Below are 27178 nucleotides of genomic sequence, written 5' to 3'. Positions count from 1 at the left end.
ATGGTCAGGGCTGGCTATCATATCCACAGTCTAGGTCACAGGAAGTGGAGAGAAAGGAAGTGGAGAGCAATCCGTTTTCTTTTAACAGTCTCTGTTACCCAGGTAAGGTTCTCCTCTTACCTTCTGCCCAGGTTACCAGCCATGGTTAGCTATGGACGTCAGGGAGGTAGGCTGTGCTCTGGGAGTGGAGATTCCAAGACCAGTACCCTACCACCTTGAAACCTAAAGCCTTTGTATGTAAAAACCCAAAAGCATGTGCTACAATTAACATCTCAGTCCCAGCTTGTGGGCATGTACAGTCTAAATATGAGTTAATATATAAATATCTTGTAATTGAAGGTGTCAATTACTGCCATGTTCCTTTCTCCAGTACCTTGGCCCTGTATCAAATTGGTATCATCTACTCTGCAACACCCATGGGCTCAGGCCAAACTCTGTAAATCAGTGGTTCTTCATCTAGAGCACTTTACCCCCGAGGGGACATTTGTAAATTTATGGAGAAATTTATGGTTGTTATAACTGGAAAAGGAAGATGCTATTGGCCAGGGATGGTGCTAAGCACCCTACCATACACAGGAAACCCCACCACACACACTACACTGCCATGACAAAGGAGTATCCAGCACAAGATGTAATAATGGTGGCAAGGCTGAGAATCCTGCTCTAGGACAATCCTATTCTTCCCAGAAGTCTTACAGGCAACCAAGCCCAAGCTCACAGCACAGTAAATTCTTCTAGTTAGAAGAGGGTTTTGTTTTATTTTTTATCCACAATTTGGCCTGTTTATCTCACCAAATATTGCTTTAGACCTTTAGTCTATGTTCTTATTAAAGCTAATAGTCTTAGTAGTCTATGGCCACTAACTTCATTTATGTTGGTCTTTGAGAGAAATAAAATTTTATTGTCTTTTAGGGAATGTTAAAATTTGTCCTCAATGCTAACAGAGAATGAATATAGGCAATCAGTTTAGTGAGCAGAGCACAGGACTAGGAATCAATGATTGATCTTGTTCTGCCATTTAACCAGCTGTGTGGTCATGAGCAAATCATAGACCTTCTGAGCTTCGGTTTCCCCATTTGTTAAAACGAAGGGTTGAACTCATTTCATCACTAAATTATTTTTATTGTGTCTAGTTCCCAATTGAAATAACTACCTTTTCACGTCTCTTTTTTTTCCTATTTACACACACACATACTTGTTTCTACAAAAGAGGTGATTTCCTCAGTTAAGTGTACATTCCCTAAAACTAAACGAGGAGCAGTTTGCCACAATAGTTATTAAGCCAACAGGCAAATCTGTCCATATCCTTATTGAATTCCTTTTTCTAATTTCAGGCTTACCGTTCCTCACCTCAATTGTGTGGGCTCAGCCAAGCCTTACCCTCTCTGGGCCTTAGTTTCTACTTAGCAAAGGGAGAGAATCAATTTCCAAATTCCCTTCCAGCCCTGACATACCTTGCCCACTCAGAACCTCTTTCAGCCTAACCTTGCCCCTTCCCAAGCCTCTGGAGATGAGTGGTATGTGAAAATATAATAACATCCACATGTGAAGACATTAGCATGCCATAATGTAACAGTAAGAAAAATTGCCTATTTATAACTTCATGAATAATGACTGGCCGTGAACATGCAACAGCATGGTTATTTTGAGATTTTATCTTTGCAGTCCCTGTTTTCCTTTTTTACTTTATTTTACAATCCACACAAAAAGAAACAGAGTGAAAAATCAAATTTAAATATAGATATATCATAGAGATGCTTCTCTTTAGTTTCCTAAGTAACTCTCCCAAAATGATTTTCTATATCATAAAAAAGACACTCATGATGTTATTTTTGTCCTCAAGTTATGCAAAAACGGCTGTTTAAGATTTGGTAAGCAAATCTGTCTGTATCCTGGTAATTCGCCTTCAGTGTAAGGATATGTCATGGGAGGCTTTAGGCAACGCTCAGCATAATGATGAAGTAAAGCTTGAATTGGCTAAAATGAAGGTTTATAAGGAAAGAAACTTCACAGTATTGGTGACTTCTGGGTTACTGAGAAGTTGCTACATACACCAGGTTACCTGCAGGTGTTTACTATACTCTAATGTGGGTCAACACCTGGAACGTTTGAGACGTACAGCAGGGCTCAGCTGCTTGTCTTCCAGGGTCTCCCAGAAGGAGCAAGCAGTCACCTTTAATTTTGGATTTGATGTCTCAGGAACACCACTGAGCTGTCCTAAGTGGATCATTATACTGGACAGGAACGAGTTCTCACACGTTTCCCTGCGGAATAGACAAAACTTTCTTCCACATTTCACCGACTAAATTAAATTCATTTTATGTGAAACAGTGAGCCTGTCACTTCAACAATCTTGTTGGGTGACTGGTTAACTAAATAACCAGAATTTGTTGGATTCAAACAGGAAGAAGTTTGTTTTTTTTTCCTCTGATCCTGGCCTTCAATATGCTAATGATTCTCCCTTTTCCACCCTTTCATCTCAAGCGAGTTCCATAACCCTCTGTTCACATTCAGTCATTTACCAATGAAACTCATTCCCGCCTAGAATTACAATCCCATTCTCTGCCTTCGTCTTTGTCATATAAAACGTTTATTTTATTCATCTAATCTAAAAATAAAATAAAATTCCAGTCCCTTCTGACCACCACCCTTCCCCACTCTGTACCTCAAGGAATTGTAGTAAGGGGAATGGGGTGGAGTCTCTGCTGTCACCCTGCCCTCCTCTCTGGGACTAGATAGTGAGAAGAGGAATGTGCATCAGGAAAGAAAGTGGCCTTTGCTTCACAGATGAGTGACTGCAGTCCTGTGCCAGATGGTGATGTGTCTCCAGGTCACCCAGTCTGACCAAATATGCTCTCTGCCTGGTGGGCATCCAAAGACCGCCTCTCTCGTTGTGTTTATTAATGAGTTCTGGGGAAGTGGGGGCCACCTCACTACACAGTTCCCTGATGTGCAGATAAATAGCTACCACTACCAATTAGTACCCTCCCACAACCCCCCTACACACACACACACACACATATACACACACACACCCCCTAACCCTGAGAATCACAAAACGTCTTTCTACTGAATCCACTTGCCTGCTGGCAACCCTCTTAAATGATCCACTTGAGCCACTGGAAACCTGACTTTGCTAAACAGCGGAGGGCAGGCTGCTGCTTTGTTTTCCCTCTTTCTTTCTGCCAGGGTCAGCATCCCTTACGTGCAGGCACAGGGGCACGCCAGCATGTCTGTGCCTACGTGAACAGTCACTGCAGGAAGGAGGTGCAAAGGGTTTCTTTCTTGCAGGTCTTACGGAAGTTCTTTAAGTGGTTTGCTCTTTTCTTCCCCTGAAGAGGTAAAGAGAAAGCCATAACCTTCTGCACTAGCTATCAGCTCACATCCTGACAATTATCTCAAGTGGTCCTTTCTTCCTATACTTTCTCTCTCTCCATACCCCCGTTTTCTTTCTTCTTCCTTCCATTCTTTTAATTTGGGCTGCTGTGGGAGTGGTGATGAAAACAGCAATGTCTACTGCCTTTTAGTACACCCAGGAAGAGGCACGTAATCCCACCTGCTGGTGGTTATCTTTAGAATGTGGAGTACTTTGTACCTCTTTTGCCCTAGTTTTGGATTCCATCACCCATTGGAGGACAAAGGGAAAGTCACACTTGCATGAGTTTTACTCCCACATCACCAGATCATTGGGCACATCACCAGCTCAATGACTAAGCAGTACATCTGTGTTCATACAAAGACCACAGTCTTAACAGACATGCCTGGGTTCAAGATCCAGCTCTGCCTCTGAACATGTTGTGTGTTTTTAAGTCAAAGTACTCAATTGAGGCTCAAGTTCCTCATCTATAGAATAAAGACAATATCAACCTTGTAGACCCTTGAGCTATGACTTATGAAAGTGCTCATCAAGACACATTATTTAGCCCTAATAAGTGTGGCTCAATTGGTTGGGCATCATCCTGCAAAGTGAAAGGTTGCTGGTTCAATTCCTGGTACGGGCACATGCCTGGATTGCAGGCACTCATGCGAGAGGCAACCAATCAATGTTCCCCCCGCCCCCATCTCCCCATCTTTCTCCCTCTGTTCCCTTCTCTCTAAAAATCAATAAATAAAATCTTTTAAAAAGACACATTGTTTAATATTCCCATTAGACTCACAAGCAGCATTGTGAAAACAATGTGCAAGACACTGGATAAGTGAGGTTTCGTGTCTGACATCAAGGAGTTCACAATCTAATACAGAGACAGATATATAGAGACATAATTACAATATAATGTGGAAAGTGCAAGGAAAAATACAAACAAAGTGCTTATGAGGTCAGGTTGAATTAAGGGAACTGTGAGGCAAGATGTCTATGAAGATCTCCAATTTAATTGCCTCCTATTCATTCTGTTGGCAAGAAAAGAATTCCTGCCCTGACAATGGATGGAAGATATCAACAGCAGTTTATTAGTCATGTAGGTGCCCATATAAGGTCACATGAGGGTTGTTCTCAGGAATAGAGTGAACAACCAGAGGCTGGAAGGTTAAGAGGGTGAGGTGCCCCTGGTTTCCACAGGGTGGAGGTGTGAATATAACTGTCTTGTCTGAACAACTCCACAGGCTGGCAGGGAACTGAAACCCATGACTCAGGGATAAGCAGGACCTGTGCCGGGTCCCCATGATAAGGAGGGTTATTTGTCTAGTGGGCCTTACCCACAGGAACAGGTCAAGGTCCTCCTGATTTCACCAGACATCAAGGCAGCACATGATATTGAGCCTTGATTTTAGGCCTTCCACCACAGTCTCTTGTAGCAAACATCATCTGAACTTGGTCTAAAAGATTGACCATAGGTTGTAGGAGTGACTGGCATGGGGTTGAGGTCACGGCCTTCCGGGTGAAACAAACTGCATTACTGAAAGCAAATTTCTTCCCTGCACCATGTATGCAAGATCTTCAGTCATTTAATGCTGTTGAAGCATAAATTGTGAAGTAGAAAGTAGAAGGAAAAGAAGCTAGAGGGATAGAGAGAGGGTGATCATAAAAGGCCATGGGCCAGGGAAACAGCTTAGACAATATTCTGATACTAAAAGTCATTCTTCTAAAAATGGTTAGTGATCCAGTAATCAGGGAAAGACAATTTAAAACAAGTTATACTTTTTTTACCATGTGATATTATAATATTCTACTAATGAACATTTGTAAACCTCCAAGACTCTGTGCATTACTGCTTCAATCATTTTGAACCTGGGGACATTCATCTTTTAGGATATTTTTTTCCAGAACACCAATTAACTGTTCCAGGGGATGAAGTTTAAAAATTACTGTGATAGGTAATGAGGGATCATTAAAGATTCAAGCTGGGAGTGACATGGTCATATTTGTATTTTAAATTAAACACTCTGGTAAATGGGGAAAAGATAAATTGGAAAGGATAAAAATTTGAGTATTTAGGGAACCCAGCCAGGAGACTGTGGAAGCAATCCAGGAAAATTGAAAAATAAAAAAGAATAGAAATAAGGTAATAGATAAAGGAAAAAGAAAACTTTGAAAGAAGCTCCTGCATGTTAGATGAAATAAGTATATCAGTGGGGGGAGCTAAGTCATGCTATAGTCAGAAACATTCACCAAAATCTCAATGACTAACCACAACACAGTTTTCTAATCTGTTTACTCTAAATGTCTATCATATGTTGAGGGGGAGTGGAAATCTTCTACTACACAGAATCACCCAGATGATGGAGATTCTGAATCTTATTTCAGCACCATCTAAAAAATAAAAATAAAAATAAAGGAGCTTCTTGGATCATTATAAAAAGGGAAAAGAACATGGAGATTTAGATGCTAGCTTTGGTCTGAAGTAACACCTGTCACTTTTGGCTATAGCCCACTGACCAGAATTAGTCACAAGGTCCTGACTATTTGCTAAGGGCCTGGGAAAGGTAACCTTCCATGCGTTTGTGAATGGGAGGAAAACCAAATATTGATAATGCCATTCACCGTAAGTGAAGAAGAATCAAGGATGTTTTCCACATATGACTACGTGACTGATAGTACCATGTACTGAGAGCGTGATGTACCAGAAGAGGAACAAAATGTTTAGGAGATGAGGTGATTCCTCCATTTTTGAGCATTTTGAGTTAAAGTCTAACTCTTAAAAGAGAATTATATCCTGGAAATAAGATTTAAGAATCATCATCAATACTTAAAACCAATAGGGGAAGTACTACTCAAAAAGAGTAAGATGTTCCCTAAAGAACATCAGAGCTTTTAAGTTGAAAGAAAACACCAAGAAGAGGACAGAAGAGTTCCCTGAAATGTCATTTCAAAAAAATGAGGTGAGGGTTTCTGAGAAAAATTAATCAGCCTTAACAAACACAACTAATAAGTCAGGTAATACAGAGGCTAAAAAGGGTCCACTTGACTTGGCAGTTAGGAATTCATTAATTTCACATGTAAGTGAGATCATGCAGTATTTTTTCTTTTGTTGTCTAACCTATTTCATTTAGCACAATGTCCTCCATGTTCTTCCATGTTGTCACAAATGGCATATCCCCTTCTTTTTAAAAGTTGAATAATATTCCATTGTATGTATGCTACATTGTCTTTATCCATTTGACCTTTGACAAACATTTAGGTTGTTTCTATATCTTGGTTATTATAAATAATGCTGTAATGAACATGGAAGTGCTAATATCTCTTCAAGATTATGATTTCATTTCCTTTGGATATATGCCCAGAAGAGAGATTGCTGGATCATAAGGTATTTCTCTTCTCAAATTTTTTGAAGAATCTCTATAATGGTTGTACCAATATGCATTCCCAGCAACTGTGTAAAATAGTTTCTTTTTTTCCACATTCTCACCAACACTTATCTTTGGACTTTTTGATAATAGCTATCTAACAGGTGTTAGGTAATAGCTCATTGTGTTTTTGATTGGCATTTCTCTGATGACTAATGATGTTGTGCACCTTTTCATATACCTTTTGGCTGTAATGCCTTCTTTGGAAAAATGTGTATTCTGGTCCTTTGCTCATATTTTTAATTTGGTTATATGACTTTTGCTGTAGAACTGTATGAGTTCCTTGTATATTTTGGATATTAACCCCTCATTAGATCAATGGTTTGCAAATATTTTCTTCATCCCATAGGTTGCCTTTTCACTCTGTCAGTTGTTTGATTGTCTCCTTTGCTGGATAGTTGAAATATTCCCTAGTCTTGCTGGTTTGAGATCGCACTGGGAATTTTTTTTTTCTTTGTTGAATTGCAAAAAAGAAGAAAAAGATGAAGAATCTCTTGCAGAAAAAGTTTCATGAGAGGAGTATACACAAGCTAGACGACTGACGTGATTTGATCAGTGAGAGGGCAGTGAGGAAATGGAAGGGGCACAGAAAGTGAAGTTTCCTTCCTCAACACCACGAATCATTCATTCATTCACCCAACATTTAGTAAGGACTTAATAGTGTGTAAACAAGATACATAAGCTTTCTCCTCTGGAGATTTTGCTTTAGTGGATAAGTGTTACCTTTCTTCATTGCTGTTCCTGTAAAATTTTGTAAATCCATTTATTTTAGCACTTTTAATATCATATTGTATTTATTTCTCATATCTCTCTTAAGACAATGAGCTCTTTGGGGATCGAGACAGAGGAAAGATTTTATTGATCTGTTTGTACCAAAAGCTCATCACAAGGCCTGACATACTGAGCATGCACTACATTTTTAAATTAAATTATTTAATCCTCACAATTCTGTGAGGTAGTTATGATTAGCCCCATTCCCCAGAGAAGGCTGTTGAAACTCAGGGTAGCTACAACATACCAGCGGTCACAAGCAGTAGGTGGTAGAGCTGAGACCAGAAGCCAGGCTTTGGACCCAGGTCTATTTCTCTTCAGCAAACCAGAATTGCTTTGACATCTTTTCTCCTGGGGTAATGGATTCAAAATGACTTATTCATTGCTTTTCAAATACATCAGTCTATTCAAGATTAGCAGTGCAACCTGAGATGTGGATAGCAGGACAGATCAAAACCAGTCGGCAGATTCCCACAGTGCCCAAGCCTACAGCTGTGACTGTGCTGAGCCACTGCATACTGTGCTGTATTAAGATTAACCACATGAAATTGCTAATTGCTAAGTTATGTCCAAAAAAATCAAGTATAACCATTTCATATGACTCAACTTAATAAGGTAGAGCTAGTTCTTTACAGAGTATGAAACAAAGTATAGATTAGCAATATAAATTAATTAGTATGAAACTAAACAGTATGGTAAGGAAGGAAGGTTTTGGAAACAGACTAACAAGATTTGTAACCATAATACCTAAATTTTCTATGCCTAGTTTCTTAGTCATTATAATGGGGATAATAATTTCTTCCAAAATAGCAGTTGTAAAAACTGAATGATGCAGTCAATATGTATAAAATGTCTAGCTCTAGACCTAACTCAGAAGTGGCACTAAATCAATGGCAGCTATAATTAGGATGACAAGAGTGATTTCCACATAAGGTGTTTATTTAGTCACTAATATTTATTTCCAAGGGTTATTCTGGATCAGAATTTCTAACTTGCTATGTTGTATTTTTTAATATTATTTCTCTGGAATTTCTTGTGATAATGCATATGACCTGCGTCAGAATGAAAAGGCCCACTATATGAAACATGTAATAAACAGTTGCCTGCCAAGTAATACCTTTCAGTAAAAGATAATCTTCACCAGGGAAGTCCTAGCTGAGCAGTAGGGTTTCAAGGAAAAATATTTGTGTGAAATTGCTCAAAGAATTCTCAGGAGCATTGACTACTCTAAACTCTAGCCAAAAATCTTCCTTTTGAAACAAAATTTACTAACCAGACACAGCTGCTCCAGAAGCAATCTAGATAAGTGTCCAGCATTACTTTCCCTCCCAGGGTTCTCTGGTCAGTGGTATGTAGACTAAACCAAATTGCCTCTGCAAATAATAACAACATTATTTTATTTTAAAATCTCTGTATTAGTAACATGAACTTCTAGAAATTGAGCACCTGTCTATATAATTGAGGAACTCCAAAATAGAGATACTTTGGGGTAGAAAAATTATAATAGTTCAGTCTACTCTTAAATCCCCAACCATGTTGGTCCATGGGAATCTATCTCTTTATCTTCTTGATAGAATTGTAATATGGCCCTTGGATATACTATGGAAATTGGATATCAGACTAGACTTCATGATCTCTGTACTTTTTTCTCATAAATACAGCTAAAATGGGTACAAATTTCAGCCTATGCACTAAAATGTGTCAAAATGCATTCTTTATTTTCTCCAATTTAGTTTTAGACTGTGCGGCTCAATCTAATGACTTCTATATACTCTCTTAAATTCAGCAATTAATTTCGCAGACACCTGAGGTATAAATGCAATGAAACAGGGATTGTTTTTATCCTCCCGCTCTTCCCACTGGCATTGTCAGTGAGCTCAGACAGCACCAGAGTAAACACTGCCAGGAGAACAGAGGAGATGAGCCTTAGTCAACTCATACTGCAGTTGGGACACAGCTCCCCCGGGGTTGCTTCTAAGCTCTGGAAGTGCTTACAGACGATCACTCCAGAGGGGAGAGGAGGGGGTGTCTACCTCTGGCACTCTGTCTGCTGGTCCTGGTCCTGGTCCTGTGACTGGCCTCAAGTTACCTCAGAGATAACTTGTCCTGTCTAGGAGTCAGCACAGATGAAGTCGGGTCTCAACATAATGGTGAGTGGACAGTCTGTGGGTGCTGACTCAGCTCCCACCCAACTCTTCAGTACTGGTAATATGTCCAAGACTTAATAGGGTCCTTGTCTGGGCCCTGTGCCGGCTGCATCCTTCCAATGAGGTAACCTGAGATCTGTTAGAAGGTCACGGTTCTCCCCCACTGCAAGTCCATAACCACTGTTATAAACCCACGACAAATTCAGGCAGGGTCGTGTCCAACGGGATGGTCCACAGCCCTGACAGACCTTATTGCCTGTCTCCCAGGTGGTGGAATAGAAAGCTTTCTCTACAAATCTCGCTTGCCTTCAACACAAGGCACAGGCTCTGCTCATGTCCAGAACTTGAAGAGGCTATCTCGCATTGGGTCCCCAAAACCCAACTCAAAGGAGCAGAGGCAGACACAGGGCTTCCCAAATTTACATCTGACTCTTTCCCCTCTACTTCTCTTCGCCCTCATCCATTTCTGAAAGTGTCTTTAACAAGTGTGTGCATGTGTGTGTGTGTATTGTGGGAGTTCAGGGTGAAGAGAATTCAAAAAGTTTACATGTGTAGACAGCCTTCTATCTGATTTGCAGGCCAACATCTCTTAAACCAAAGAGCCAAGAATTTACAATGCTTATTATCTAGGCTCCCCAAAGGCCCCATTCTCCTGTACCTGCCCCCAGTGCTATGTGATCACAATCTTATCATTTAGGCCAGAGATGGGGATGAGGCTCTTAGATTATAAGTGAAGAAATTCTATTTGCCATTTTATTATAGAACACTCTGTATTTTCCTTTCCCAAAAGTACTATCTACTCAGAATGAGACCTGAATATTATTATGAACCACTTGTTACATCACTCATACAAATGGATTTAATATGAACCCTTCTACCAACCATAGCATTCTATGGCTATGGGCCAGGCTCTTGCATCCTCAGCACTGGATATTGCTTCTAAGATACTGTCCTGATCACTGTAGGATGCTTAGCATCATCTCTGGCCTCTACCCACTAGGTGCTAAGCAGCATCCATGCCCAAGTTCTGACAACCAAAAAATGTCTCATGTTGCTGAATGTCCCTGGGTGGAGAAAACACCTTTGTTGGAGAACCACTGCTATAGGCCCATCCCGAAGCAACCTGTGATGCCTTGTAATGCTTCTAAGTATTTTGATGACAGTGTGCCTCTAAGAAGCACTCTGTAGCTGTAACTACGCAAAACGACCTTTTTTTATCTTCCCTGTGAGTCAGGGAGCACAGATTATTATCTCCATTTCCACAGATAGAAACTTTGAAGCATTCAGTTTTCCCAGTTGGGTCGTGGAAGTCTGTACTTTCATTTTGCTCCTCTGAAAAATGAAAATGATAATCACTGTTTTTCTTCCCTGGCCTGAGTTCAGGCATTAACTAAAGAGAATTGCCCTTTTATCACTGCTGTTCCCAAATTTCTATGCCAGGCAACTTCAAAGATAAATTTATATTTGCCTGTCATTCTTTTTCATGGACATCAGAAATAAAGCCTTCAATATAAGTAAAATGGCAGCAAGGCCCATGTTTTGTCAATGTAACTGCCAAATTACACAGAGTAAAAAATCAATTCCAGCAAAACCAGTAATAATCTTATAGTTTTTTTTCCATCATGCCCAGACACAATGCAATTTTTAAAACACAGATATTAATGTGCCCAACATGCCTACCACAATAACCTTTGTGACACCAATCTAGCACTTGGGTATGAGCGCAGATAAGCTGCAGATACAGACAGCTGTACACTGTCAGCTCTACAACATTTTATTCACATAGATTTCAAAGGCCAAGAAATTATACAAGAAAGTATAATAGTTTGTCTGTCACAAACGTGTATGGCTTCATATTTTCCAAGGCTATCTAAGCTGATCCTAGATGAAATCCAAAATAATATGGGATATTTTAAGATGGCTGAGAATTGCCAGAAAACTCTGTCTTCTTGGGAAATAAAATACCTTTTTTAAATATGAGAGCTTGCTACTGTATGATTATTGTAGGTACTATATGATTATTGTATGTACGCAATACATCTGTGAAAACCCAGGACAGGGACTACATAACTCTGTATCCATAAAGAGAAGGCATTAATCGGGTTTAGAAATTGAATTAAATGGGTCTTAATAAATGTCAACTAAATGTAAGTGAATAAGGGATCTGAGACTCAAAAACCATATACCTAAAAGACATCAGGAACTAGGCAAATAAATTAGTAAAAATTGAAAATGAACTCTGTTTAAGTCAGTGTATTTTATTGCTACCAGCTGCATAATCAAAATAACTGAGATCTATAGAATGAGTCCATATCCTTTGCTGCACAGAGGTATTTGTGAACTCATAGGCATAGCTAAAATAGCAGAGACTGTCCTTTTCAAGACGTTAGTGAAAAGATTATAACTTAAGCATGAAATATAGCAAAACAGTCAATTCTTTATAGTTACATTAGTCATCAATTAGAGTTTCATATATTTAAATATAAACAGATATTTCTAGCCAGAAATCTGAATTTGTGACAAGGTATATTAATCATAATTGTCCTAGTGTCACTTAACATAAATAAATTTTAAAATAAAGCCTTGTGAGAATTAGTGATCCAAAGCTAAAACTGTCATGAAAAATCTAAAACTCCTGCAAGTGAAAAGGAATAAATTTTCAGACAATATCCTGAGTCTCTGCCTTGGAGTCTGGAAGGTCTTGAGTGCCCCCTACAGATTACTTAAATAATTTTCACAGATTTGACGTTGACTCTCCAAAAACATGTTTGGGTAGAACATAAAAATAAAGTATTTGTGTTTTATTTTTAAAGAATCACATTTTCACCACATAAAATTTTTGGAATAAAAAATTATCTCTAATTCTAACATTTAGAGATAACTCTATTAACTGTTTTCATAATTATTCTTGGTTGATATATATACATACACACATTTTAAAGATTTTTTTCTTAAAACATAATGTAAGTATTTTACTATGTCTGGTTTTGGTGAGTTTTTTAAAATTTTAATGCATTCTCCCAAAATGTATTTTATTGACAAATTATTATTTCCTATAATCAGAATTTCTCAGTGAAAAGTGACCCTCCAACAAAAGGGGATGGGGAAGAGGAAGAATTTAAATAAAATTAAATAAAACTCAACAACCCCTCAGGAGTGGATCCCATGGAAAGGAAATCCATAATCTGTAAAGGCAGCTTGATTTCTCTAAACACAAGTCAAACCAGACTTCACTTTTTTTATTTGCTAGGATTGCAAATAAAAAATATCATAAAGATATTATGGATAATTTCACATCCCAGATATAAAGTCGTCATTAAAATTAAGTTACATAACTGGTGTTATCATCCAAACTATTACTCTAGGGTTGCAGGCCAACAATAACATTGCCGAAGCAGTAAGGTTAAAGTAACACTGTATTTAAATTAGCTGGATAATTGCCCAGGTTTCTCTTATACTTGTTCATGATCTTATTTATCCTCCAAGGTAGTTTACACTTTAGAAAATAAAGCCACATGAGGCAGACTAGGTGCTTGTCAAAATCAGGGGTAAGTCCTTTCTCTAAACTAGGCCTGGTCTTATTTTTTTTATTACTACTTTAAATTAAACAATGATGCACATATTAAAAGGTGCCAAACAGATCATGCATTCTTAAATAATACATAATCTTAAAGCAGATTTTAAAACAATCTTAAGCTACATTTTGATTTTGAAATACTAGATTAGATTCCCTGGGTACAGAGTTAATTCTTTTTTCATATGTTCACATGCTTAGAGAATACAGGTATAAAAGGACTTTGCCCACAACCAAAGAACTGTTTCTTAGTGAAGAGGGGTTTTGATCTTCCTTTTTATCTGATGCACAAATTACTGGCAGAGATGACATTCAATCACAGTAACTCCAAGGCCACATTTGAGGTGAGTTGAACAAGGAGGGCCCTCTCCATTCCATGACAGCAATAGTAAGCAAAAGTCTGTCTCAATTTTTTGAACAGAGATTTCTTATTGTACTTTGTAAAGAGTGCATGTTTTATTTGGTTGCAGTAGTATGAAGTTCATCTCTTTAAGGAAGCTGTACCCAGGTCTTGGCAGAACTATGGAACAAGATTTAACAGTCACAATTTATTTCCAGCTTTTTCCCAAATTATACCTTTAAAGGAGAAATGGTACAAGGAGTTCAGATGGTCATTAAATGCATAGACAATATAAGTAGGTTTCAATACTATAAAAGAAAATCTGACCATAAATATTCTAGGAAAATCTACTCCGTGATTGTTAATATAAATTGACATAAGATATTCTCTCTTTGACTTTTAAGACAAATAAAATGTAGATGGCTGGTGGTTGCTCGTTTTGAGAAAATTTTATTGGCAACAACTATATAAGACAAACATTTAATAATAAGATTTTAGCATTTCCAAGTGTGATTATCTTTCATTCCACCACTGATTTGAGGCATAGAGAAACATTGATTGTTATCTGTGACCAATAATCTTCTTAAGACATTTGCACCTATTATATAAATTAATACAATATAGCTCCATTAGCATTTATTAAAAGAAGTTGAACACTGTAAAAGAAAGGTTATTATCATGAGCTTATACACTTAAATTAGTACACCAAATGGTCACTGGTGTTGACAGAATGGAATACAACATCCCATTGTTCCAGAAGGTAAGAAAGGTAAATTCTAAGCAACTTAGGCTGATGAGATTGAGTCTGGGCCTGATTCCAGGCCTGGAACCCATTCAAGGGGAATCAATAATTTATGGAGGCAGTTTGATTTCTCTAAACACAAGTCAAGCCAAGACCTCCCTTTCTTACTTGATATGATTGCAAAATCAGTGACTCAGGAAAATGTGATAAATACAGAGAAACAGACTCGAGGCTAAAACAATTAGGCAAATATTAAATAGATTAATGATGGTGCTACCCTGGAAAATGCTGATTAGACATTTGATATCAAGCTACAGGGAGGGATATTGCCAAGAGAGTGTTACAGGGCTCTGTCTTTGTCTGCCATTCCGAATTTGTCTCAATCAAGAAAATAATGATAAAGGGCATGTTTATCAAATTTGAAGATAACATGAAATTAAGAGGGTGAGCAAATGAGGATAAACACACACACACACACACACGCACACACAAACTCAACAGGCTAGAATAGCGAGTCAAATTGAATTAGACAAAATTTAATGGGGACAATATTAGATCCTATATTTGATTCCAAAGGAAAAAATAATAATATGACTGTCAAAAAGCTAATTTGAACTTGTGCTGCTTTAATAGAAAATCAATGACTAGAATATCCAAAGTCCTGATTTTTGCTAGCCACCCACACCAAAATCATCATAAGTGGAACATGCAGGGCATAAAACATGTGAAAATTGTATCAGTGAGGGGCTAGAAAAATGCTAGAGAAGGTCAGAATAGGATCAGACAGAGGCTCAGAGAGGACACCTGGACAACCTAACTGTTAGATGCAGTCCAACCTGGCAGGCAATTTGATCTTGAGAAATTTTAGGCAGCTGGCTGGTTTAGAAGTCAGGATAGGCCACAATTAGGGTCACGAGATCTGAGGATGGCAGTAGGATTCCCACCAGTGTAGAATTTAGGAAGAACCAGATATATTCAAAATAAAGAAAGGTTAGAAGGAGATCTTAGGTGGTGCACTAAAGTCTTATTGGTTTCTGGAGTCCAGACAAATTATTTTGCCATTAAGCACTATAGGAGTAGACAAGAATTAGGTAGGAAATGCTCACCAAGAAGATGAATTTTTACTTATTTATAGGACATGCTTTCTAATGATTACCTAAAATCCCAATTAACTGTTGAGTTGACTGAGAAAATAGTGAGATGACCATTTCTGAAGACTGAATGACCACTTAGATGGTGAGTTGGAAGGTAAAAGCCAGACAGTAAGTGGACTGTTGCCTAGATTTGTACTTAAGGGTTTTTAATACTGTGAGAATGCTTTAAGAATCTGGTTTCTATATTCTTCTTAGGATACCATGAAGATATAGGTGTGAGTGAGAAACAAATCTGAAATAGCCTTTAGAGTAAATGTTATAACAGATATGGAGCCACTGGAAGGATTAGATCCAATAGACTTCCTTATCCACTGCTGAGATGCCCAATTACAAATATCTAATAACCTTGACATGAAAGGATCTACACAGCTACAGGAGGATAGATATTGGTAAAGTCCTAATATTACTGCCCTCATGTGGGAGGAGTAGGAAGAAATGGGGAGTGGCAGACTACTAAGGTTATTTCATTGGGTCATTTTCTAACCACAGTTGAAATGCTCATCATGAGTGTGACTTCATTTAGGCGCTTGTAATGACTGATGTAGGCAGGAAGGGAACATGTTGGCTCCAGTAACAAGACCAGCCTCTCTCCACTCAGCATTTGTTGTTTGCCAACTGCTAAAGAAGAAGGGGAAATCTCTGTCTTCCAACATTTGAATAAAAGTCCTGGGTTTCTCTAGGACTGGACCAACTTGGGTCACATGCCATTTTTTAAGCAATTAATTTGGCCAGACGACTGCTATGAACTAATTGTCTTAGACCTGACCATTGCCTAACCCTGCACCAGTCACCATAGCAGAATAACAGAGGGATGGTATTTTAATGATTGGCCTAAGCTAATCAAGCCCCACACCATGAAACTTGAAATGAGACTATGGCTGCTCCACAAGGGAAGTACATTTACTTAGGCTCACTCATGGATTAAAAGCTTAAATTCGTACATTATCTAAAACCCAGTTACGTACAATTTTAGACCATCTTCCCAGCTCTATTAAGCACAGTGGGGAGTAATTTTTATGTCCAGATTAGCAAATGCATCCTAAATGGAGTGTTTCAAATAGCAAAGAGAAACACTAACATCCACATACTTCCGCATTTATACTAGCTCCATGCATCTTTATCCTCTGACATCAACTTAATTTTATCTGTACTTTCTGCACCACTAAGATGTCCCCAGGGGCTGAGAGGAAAATTTGAGAGCTTCTATGTAGTTATTGTTGCTAGGAAACAGCATCCTTGGAATCCAAGTGTTCAGGCTTTGAGACACTGTGTGAAGTCACTGGTTCATAAAGGAAAACCTTTGGTAAATAGGTTGTTTAGGTGTGAGTAAATTGATGTTCTCTCTCTGTAGCAAATGTTCTTGTGTAACCTTTGAATAATAGTTTATTTCTAGGCCTCTGTTCTTTCCTTTGACTCCAGCTGCCATTATTGCTCCCAGGAGAACCCAAATTTCTACCTGAAATGGAGGGAGCATTCTTTTTTTCCCCCCAAATCATCCATAGTTACCTCAGTGCCTTGAACACTAAGCCTACCAGGTTTTAGTTAAACAAATACAAGTAACCTTGAATATCTAGACCCAGACCACTGACTATATTAACTGTTGAATACTAGTAAAATCTGCATTGATTGATAACCATATTCCAGCTCTTTTATTGTCCACGGCCTTGAAGTGTTCTGTTGCTCTTCACATGTGAGCAATGTTCAAGAATGCCATTTTGGCCCACCCACTGCCTTCTCACCTCTCACCCCCAAAATGCAAACCACCTCTGGACTCTAAACTCAAGTTGTTGTTTACATGGTTTTCCCTAGGATATTAAAACTTGAAACCAGCTGGAGGTTATGATTTAACACCTAGTTACTCAGTAAGCTTAAAATTAACAGGTAGCTTTTTCCATTTTTTGCTCACATCTACCTGTAAAGCCCCTGTGAGCAGAATCATCTTAATCAAGAAATAAATCTAGCTCAAGAATGTTACCAAATAAGTTACCTATATCAGGTTACTGATTTGGAACAATAAATTTAGAACTCTAAGCAGCTAACTCACTGATTCAAAAATATGCATGGGTACTCTGGCAGGGCAACTCAGTTGCTTAGAGCATTGTCCTGATACACCCAGGTTGTAGGTTCAATCCTGATTAGGGCACCTACAAGAAGCAAATAATGAATGCATAAATAAGTGAAACAACAATCAATGTCCCTCTCACCCACTTCTTAAAATCAATAAATTTAGAAAACATTCATGGAATACTTACTAAAGACAGAATCTATTCTATGTATCAGGAATTTTAAAAAATGAATAAAAGAATGTCCTTGCTTTAAAGTTTATAATGTAATATAGCATAATATAATAATATATAATGGATATGACAAAGCAGAGGTAAACACAAAGTTACATACATAGATGAAATATTTGCACTATAAAATGTACTATATAACTGACAGGATCCCATCAGGAAAGCAGAAACCACTCAGGTTTTCCGAAGGGAATTTAATAGAAATAATTTGTTACAAAAATGGGAAGGGCTGGAAAAGCAAAAGGGAGAAGAGGAAAAGGGTCCAAATCCTGAAGCTGCTAACAGCCCTGTGCTGGAGCCCACGAGTCTGAAACTTCTGTGATCCTACCCAAGATGCTGTTCCAGATAGTTGTGGACTTGCCTAAAGAGGTGATGTCACTTCTTGAACTGCGGCGAGTCTGCCATAACTCTACTGCCCTGGCATCAATCACAAGCAACTACAGCACCACCACATGGCCACAGCCAGAATCAAGAGCCTTCTCTCCCACTTCCACCTTATAATCTTCAGCCAGTTCTTCAAAAGGGTAGCATTTAACATGAAGCTGGAGAGACAGGGAGCCTGGGACCAGGAATACAGAGCAATGTGTAGAAAGCAAGATATGAGGTTCAGAAACATCAGATAAATAGTTGGTACAAGCCACAACAGAGGTGTTAATGTAAAGCTCTGGCAATTCCAAACCTGGAGCAAATCGTTTTTTCCTAGAAGAGAGAGTGCATCAGTCCAGTTTCTGTTGCAAATACCAGAAGTCCATTTGGCTGGCTTAAGCAGGACAAGATTTAATACAGAGAAGTGATGCTTGCAAAATTAATAAAGTGTAACAGTAGGCTTTAGACTAGGCCACTAGAAATGATTCCCAGATACCAATACAGACTGGCCCTCCCAGGGAACTGATAGCTCCAGCAGTCAGGAAGGTGATGTTGACTTGAGGACCACAAAAGCTAAACCCAGAATTCCTAGTTCCAGAGCTGCCTATAAGACATGAGTTGCACCAACAAAATGAATGCTTCAAACACCACCTCTGACATCACTTAATTCCGTCTGATCTAGGGAACCCAAATCATAGCTGCAACCTTAGCTGCAAGGGAATCTGGGAAATGTAGTTTTTATCTTTCCTAAAGAAGACGAGGACGTGTGGTAAAGGAAGCCGGTTCACACAGAACGTGCCACAGAAGGAATTTTGTCAAATGTATAACATTTTAGATGGCACTGGCAAGCTCCAGAGGACAAGAGCCATGTCAGTTTTATTCACCGCCCACCCAGGACTTTTTCACCACCTGACACTTAGCACTCAGTATATGTCCTCTTGCTGAATGAGTAGAGAGACATGTACATAGGTTACTGCCTGGTTGTCAAATTAAGGTTGGTAACACACAGCCAGGAGTCTGATGATGAGAAGCAAGAATGCAATATTCTACAAACTTTTATTGGCTATTGACCATATGCTAGGATCTTGGTACATATGCTAGACAGTGAGGTACAAAAAAGAATGAGAACCAGTCCCTGACTTCAAGGAACTCGGAGCCTGGTGGAAGAAAGACAGATAAGGCAATTAAAATTCAACATGGTTCTGTGCTTTGTCAAAGCAAGCACATTGTCTAATTTATAAAAGGCAATTGGGAGCAGGAAGGATGTGGCTAGTTGCCTTGGGTATCTGTCTACACTTCTTCCTATACTCAGCTGTGGCTACCTACTCACTATTCTTCTCAGCTCATTTTTACTGTTGCATACTGAAGTCTTTGAGAATCTCATATTACAGTGTTTGTATGTTTTCAATTTTGCCCTGTAAACTTCACGGGTTTTTTGCTAAAGTTAAGTTGCTTACTGAATAAACTTTATTAAGAGAATTAGTTTCCCACTGACATCATCTTACCTTTATGTTATTCATTCTACATACTAATTTCTCTGCCAAGCAGGCCTGGTCTACCCACCTGGCCAACTCCTCTGCAAAACTATCTCTCATTCCCTCAGGTCAATAATTTTCCGAGTTTGCTGTTAGACCATGAGGTTCTGAAGCAGGGCTAAGCTTATTCTTCGGCACTGTACATCTTAAGTGCCTAGAGTAGTGTTGACACTTGGTAGGCACTCAGATTATGTGTACTGGGATGTTGGATACATTTACCATTGATTTGCCTTGCCATTGTAAAGGTGGTGGTAGTCTGTGCTTCAGCAGGAGTCCTGAGGGATGTCTGGGAAGATGAGAGGTTGAACCCAGAGTTGTCCATGCCAACGGAGAAGTCAGCAAAGCCCACGTTAGAGTGCTCAGGAAGGGGAAGTGAGCAAGCAAACACCTCTGCTGGGCAGCACCTAGAAGCTGCATTCTATCAGCCCTGTTTTTATTGCCTACTAAAAAGGGGACATCCAAGGCCATCAAGCTAATGACAGAGGCATAATAAGGTTAAAAACTGTAGATGAATCCAGCCCCAAATTGGGCCAAGGGCCAAGGTGGGTATTCAGGTTTGATCTATAAATAGTGTTTCTCTCCACAGAGAGCAACTAAATACTGGGTTTAAGAACTTCTTCCCTAACAAGTACTTACAGTTCAAATATTCTGTATGGCCAACTAAAAGAAAACTCATGTTCAGTCTAGCTCCGAATAGGACGGTTACTCATAGGTGAAATGTGAAGGACTTGTCATGAGCCTGCCGGAATGAAAGATCACCCCAATAGCATATAAAGATGAGCCAAGGAAATGAGACAGGCTGGTCTAAAACTCACACTCAGATAAAGTCAGACAGAAAGACAATTTTAAATTTTGGATATATTGTCTTGGTTCCTTAAAGGTTTTGGGGTTTTTTTAAGTATATTTTATTGATTATGTTGTTACAGTAGTTCCAATTTTTTCCCCTTTGCTCCCCTCTGCCCAGTACCCCACTTCCCTCCAGCAATCCCATCCCCTTAGTTCATGTCCATGGGTCATCCATATAAGTCCTTTGGCTTCACCCTTTCCTATATTATTCTTAACATCCCCCTGTCTATTTTGTACCAACTGATTATGCCTCTTAGTCCCTGCATCATATCCCCATTTATCCCCCGCCCCCCTCCCAGCTGATAACCCTCCAAATGATCCCCATACCTATGATTCTGTTCCTATCTGGTTCGCTTAGTTGGATTTTGTTCTTATTTTTTAGATTCAGTTGTTGATGGTTGTGAGTTCGTTGTCATTTTAGTGTTCATAGTTTTGATCTTTTTCTTAAGTAAGTCCCTTTGACATTTTATATAATAATGGCTTGGTGATGATGAACTCCTTTAGCTTTACCTTGTCTGGGAAGCACTTCATCTGCCCTTCCTTCTAAATGATAGCTTTGCTGGATAGAGTAATCTTGGTTGAAGGTTGCTTTTCATCACATTGAATACTGCTTGCCAGTCCTTTCCTGCCTGCAAAGTGTCCTCTGAGAAATCAGCTGATAGTCCTATAGGCAACCCCGGTAGGCAATTCTCTGCCTCTCTCTTGCTGACCCCAGGACTCTCTCTTTATCTTTCACCTTTGGCATCTCAATCATGATGCGTTCTGGTGTAGTCCCCTCTGGGTTCAGCTCGCCCGGGACCCTCCATGCTTCCCAGTCCTGTATGTCCATCTCCTTCGCAAAATTTGGGAAGTTTTCCTCATTTTTTTCAATTCTTGCTTCCTCATTCTGCACTGGTTGACTATTTTTTTCTTCTTTATGTTCCAAATCATTGATCTGAACCCAAGTTTCCTTCCCTTCACCATTGGTTTTGTGTGGATTTTCCTTCATTTCACTTAGCATAGCCTTCACTTCTCTTATGCGTTTGCCATACTCAAGCATATCTGTCAAGCCTGTGAGCATCTTTATCACCAGTGTTTTGAATTCTGCATCTGTTAGGTTGTCTATCTCCTCATCTGTTAGGTTGGCTATCTCCTCATCGCTTAGTTCTCCCGCTGGAAACTTGATCCATTCCCCCATTTGGGCCATACTTCTCTGTCTCCTCATTCTGACAGGATCTTGTGCTTGTTTGCCTCCGTGTCCCAGGTAGAACTGTTGTTCCTGTTACGTTGTGAGGGGCGGAGCCTCAGGGATTCATCGGTACAGGGCAACCTGTTTCACCACGTTGTGGCGTTGTATGTGGGGGAGGGGTCTGAGAGGGAACAATGCCACCTGCCCAGCACTCACCCCTTTTCCAGGCACTTCTCCCACTTCCGTATGGGACTGTCACCTCTCTCGTTGTTGCCCTGGCCATTATTCCCAGAGTGGGTTGGTCTGCAGATGTTCTTGGACCATGGCGGCCTTTTAAACAAGTGGACTCTGCTGAGACTGGCAATTCCTGCCTCCATCCCAACCCCCACTGGTCTGCACAGTCAGAAGCAATGATGCTTGATTTTCCCTAGTGCTGGGGCCATAATCTGTGTGGTCTGGTGAGGAGCTAGGAATGCTCCCCAGGTGTTCCTCCTAACTTTTTAAAATGTGTTACTGCACTTTCTTCTGGTCTGCCACTGCTGTCGCTGCTGCCGCCACCACACCTCATCCTCTCCGCCCCTCCTACCTGTCTGGATGAGTATTTGTCTTTATATTTTTGTTTGCTGGACTTCCATGCAGTTTGATTTTCTGGAACTTCTGGTTGTTTCTAGTTTTGAGGTAGTTGTATTCCTTTTTAGTTGTAGAGGGAGATGCAGCATATCTGTCTACACCTCCATCTTGGCCGGAAGTCTCTCCTTAAAGGTTTCTTAAAAAACTAAACTATTTATTTTGTTTCCATCTATCTTTTTGAAAAAGCTTGCTTCTCATGCCATCTTCTGAATGGATGATGGTGGGGCTCTTTTCATCCTATATAAAGATCCATAGAAGAAACTTCCCTCAGGCCTGGCATCAGCACTTCTCCTTTCAAGCCAACTGGTTTGTTTCTATTTCTTGAACGCTATGAATTTTTTAGCTGATCTGATTTGGCATTGCTAGAAAGGCACTTTTATGGCTCCAAAGAGAGAAAGGTCCAAATGATCCTGAAAGTTCATTTTCTTCTTCCTCACAGAGAGCAGACTCGGTAGATTTGAGTTAAGTGGGCAGAAGTACAGGCCAGTACCAGCTGCTGATCTCCTAAGATTATGCCTCTCTGACCAGCCACCCCCTCCACCAGGACCTTCCATTATCGCAGTCACACAAATAGACATCCAAGCCTATAAAAAGCACAGCACTACAGGCCAGGGCTGGCCTTGGTCACAGTGCCCTCAGTCTGCCTCAGACGAGCCTAAGCTGTAGAATAATGAGAATCTGTGGAAATTTGCACTCCACTGTGTCTCTGCTCATATTTTTAAGCTCTATTCTTCCTCTTCTCCTTGTCACACTGGGGCTGCGTATTTGAAACTTCATTGCTCACACATAGAAAATATACAGGATTCTAGAACTGCCTTGTTTTTAATTTAATGTTTTAGTTTATTAATATAGTTTCATTATTCAAGTAGTGAAAATTTCCCTCCCATCTCTATCACCCATTTACTTAGACCCCTGAAAGGAAATCACTGTTACTAGTTTGCTTTCTGACTCTCCGGAGTTTTTTATGAATATACACATACAAACAAATATATTTTTCTCCCATATTTTTCACACATATCTTGTTGGTATGTTATAAACGTTATTGTTCTGCACTTTGGTATTTTTTTTTTTATTAAAAGTGGCTTTGGAGAGTTTTCCATATTATATATATATATATATAAATATCCTCATTTTTTTATGCCCTTTAATAGTACATTAATGTGCCATAATTTAGTTAACTACTTCTCTATTGAGGGGCATTTATGTTGCATACATTTTCTCCCAGTCTGTGGCTTGCTTTCTCAATATCTTGAGTTCAGAAGTTTTTATCAGATTCTCAAAACAGATGCTAAGAATCACAGTCTTACTTACTTATCTATACCCAAATTTGGTATAAATCTCTAATATGCCAATAAGTCCCATGCAGATCACTCTAAATCCAATAAGTAAAGAGAGTCTCACAGCCTCTCAGACACTAAGGATCATATCTAAAAGTATATATATCTTCTATTTCTATGCCTGTGCTTTGATCATTGTGAAATGGCTTACTGAATATGTAGATTACTCTACAAAGAGAGGTAAAGTTCTTGGACTTAGAAGTAGATGATTTAAAGAGAAAAAAAATAAAATAAATTGAAATATATTATAGCAAGTAGCAATCTTTATAGAGTGGCAAAAGTAAAAAAATATATAAAACAGTAGTGATTTTAATGAGTTGAGGGTTAAGAATTTTTTTAAAAAGGTCTTTGAAGAGAAGTTAGAAATGTTTAAAACAACAAAGTTGAGTCAGGTTTATTTTCCCTCAAAAAAAAAAAAAAAAGAGGAAGAATAGCTTAAATTTTTTTACCTTATTCCAGTGATATGTTGATGGAGTCCTGACATTCCACTTCTAAATTTTAAATATACATATTTATCTCTCAGAAAACTTTACTGTCTTTAATCATAAGTCAACATAATGTTGGCTACATTATATCTTTGAAACACAAACCCTAGTAATTCTAATGGAAAAAAAAATTTAATGCTTTTTCTATTGAAGGTGAATATAAATAAGAAATGAATTTAGAAAGATATTTGTCTCTAGCAGGTAGAAAGAGACAAATATAGCCTTCAATATGCCTTAAATGATTTGTAGATTATTAAATATATGTTAAAAAAACACATTGCTTTTATGTAAGTTCCTCTTAAATATGACCATAACCCAGTTAGACCAATGGCAAGTGAGAGCAGAAGTGAATAGACTTCAGGATGGACCCATCTATTGCAATCTACCGTCCTTTATATTTTCCCCTTAAATTAACTAATGATCACCATCACAAATACTATGATATAAAAGTATCATCAAGAATCCATATAGTTCTTAAAATTTTCACCTACATATTAGCAGTAATAAGAATATATGGATAGAAGCTTGCCTTATTTTTTGATGTCTCAATCATGTAATGGGTATGTGCAAATTTGGTTTTTCATACTCCATCTCTTATCCTTTCTGTTTCCCTTTTAATAATTATGTGCTTAATTATTATTATATTTGTTATTAAATGATGCATAATAAAAATCTATGCCCAGGCATCTGGAATCCAGCTACCCCACCCTCAATCTAACCAAAATGTGCCCACTGGTAGACACAAGGAGAATAAACATGAAACGGTGATATCAGATATCACTGAATAATCACAGAACTTATTTCACAAAGCCAGATGTATCCAACTTCTCAATGCAGATACTAGCAACCCATCAGAAATAGCACTCATCAGGAGACCTATATCGAACCCAGTCATCTTACCATTACCAGCTAGAAATGTTTTCTCCAGCTCCCAGTCTTCCAAATGAATTCCTAGACCAGCTGAGCTCTATTAAACTATGCTATATTTCTTGGTTTCAGATGGCTATACCACTGATGACATTGAGTTTTACTGGAATGGAGGAGAGGGAGCAGTAACGGGAGTAAATAAAATTGAGCTTCCTCAATTTTCAATTGTCGACTACAAGATGGTGTCCAAGAAGGTGGAGTTCACAACTGGTGAGGATGTTTCCCCCAAAATAAATTAGGGGCACTGTGAAGGAAAGAAGATGGTTTCAACCAAATGATAATCTGATTTTTTCTTATTTTTTTTTAAACTCAGGATCATATCCACGACTGTCACTAAGTTTTCGTTTAAAGAGAAACATTGGCTACTTCATTTTACAGACCTACATGCCTTCCACACTGATTACAATTCTGTCCTGGGTGTCTTTTTGGATCAACTATGATGCTTCTGCAGCCAGAGTTGCTCTAGGTAATCATTCCCAGCACTGTAGAGAGCAAGTGGGATTTAGCTTTAAACAAATTAACCAATGTTTGAAATTATAGGCAATGATCTTTTCTTACAGCAAGCCAAGGAAGGAGATTAACATAAGAGCCCGATAATAAAATATCTAAGTGTAAGCACACACAGAGTGGTTTACAATGTAATATCTTTTTAAAAATCTTGGAGTATGGTCAATACTATGTAAGTGCTTCCTAGAGTGTATTTTAAAATTCTTATTATACTAATTTTAACTAACTGTGTGATGATTTTTCTCTTCAGTCCCTGATTTTTACAGTGGAGGACATTTACAATGCATTATTCTCAAATGGATTTGTAGAAAGCTAGACATTGTGACTATTAACAAGCTATGTCAAATGTTAGAAAATACTATCTCTTGAACATGAACTAAAATTAAATCATATTGATCTGAGTCTCCCTTAAATGAAGCTCATCACACTCAAGGAAGGCACAGAGAATTCATCAGCTATATTAATGATCTGTGATCAGCGCAGAATAAAAATGGTTTCCTTCCTGGGGGAACAAAATTCAGAATTAATTTTGCCATGGTTGAGTAGTTGCTGCAAGCTGGAAGGCCATATAGAGACTCTAAATGGTTCCTTGGAAAGTCAGATGTATAAGGTCTGTTTGACAAATCTAAGCATGGGTAGATCTGTCTCATTATTTTATCATAGAGCCGTTTCAGTTATCACTTTCTGAGGCTTATTCTCATACACTCACATACAAATACAAAAGAGGATAATTTCTGTCTAAGGTAACATACACATCTCTTCTGAGACTACTGAATGGACTAGATGATCAGCATACCCTCTCATTCCTAGACTAATTGTCATCTCTACAGCTTATTTCCAATGGCTAAGTACATAAGGCTCACAAAGCCAAGTGCTAGCAGTCCCTGATCAACGTTTGAACATTCCAAGACTAAGGAAATTAAATAGTTTACCCTATTATATGCATGTATCTGCATGTTATTTGAATGTGAGCATGAATATGTGTATGCTATGGTTCAGGAAAACTCACTGGATGATGTCCACAGCAGGGAATAATAACTATCAAGTTCATAAATTGTGGTTCTCCATACAGGCCTATCCTCAAAGCTAAAGATATTTTAATTAGAGATATCAGCATATAAATATGCTGACTTAGCCTGTACTTTGAAATGTAAAGTCTGTGATATTTTAACACTTATGTAAGTATGAAAGACATTCATTTCCTAACCCATCTTGCTTAAAAAAATTAGACCAAGTAATAAAAGCAGAAATGCAACTAGTGGATTTGTAAATGAATTGTTTGTTTCTCTCAAGGACATTAGCTAGAATTACATTAAGTGAAATTTAAAATTTTATTCAAAAGTAAGACCACTCATGGTAGCTTTTCATGCCAATGCAGAGCAATTGAATTCATCACTGATCTAAACCATTTAAACTTTTTGTATGGTAGCCTGGACTTCCTACTTCATCTGTTCCCCTAGAAGTTGAATAGTCAAATTATGGAATCTATCTGGAATAATACGACTGGCAAATGAATGCTAAACTATTTTTTCCCTTCTCATTTTCTACCTTCCATACACTTTGCTAGCTTTC

General features: G+C 38.6%; 1 protein-coding gene across 1 annotated transcript in view; it reads left to right on the top strand.

The window, feature by feature from the left end:
* GABRB1 (gamma-aminobutyric acid type A receptor subunit beta1) overlaps nt 1-27178 on the top strand; it is a 342039-nt gene that overhangs the window by 298064 nt on the left and 16797 nt on the right. Inside the window, exons 6-7 of the mRNA XM_090268178.1 lie at nt 25172-25309; nt 25413-25565. Of these exons, the coding sequence (XP_090124304.1) occupies nt 25172-25309; nt 25413-25565 (291 nt within the window). The remainder of the gene's footprint in view (nt 1-25171; nt 25310-25412; nt 25566-27178) is intronic.

Source organism: Furipterus horrens, unplaced genomic scaffold (assembly GCF_987537825.1).
Source record: "Furipterus horrens unplaced genomic scaffold, mFurHor1.1.pri manual_scaffold_2, whole genome shotgun sequence".
Taxonomy (NCBI): domain Eukaryota; kingdom Metazoa; phylum Chordata; class Mammalia; order Chiroptera; family Furipteridae; genus Furipterus; species Furipterus horrens.
Note: the sequence above shows the minus strand (reverse complement) of the source record. Positions and strands in the feature narration are given on the sequence as shown.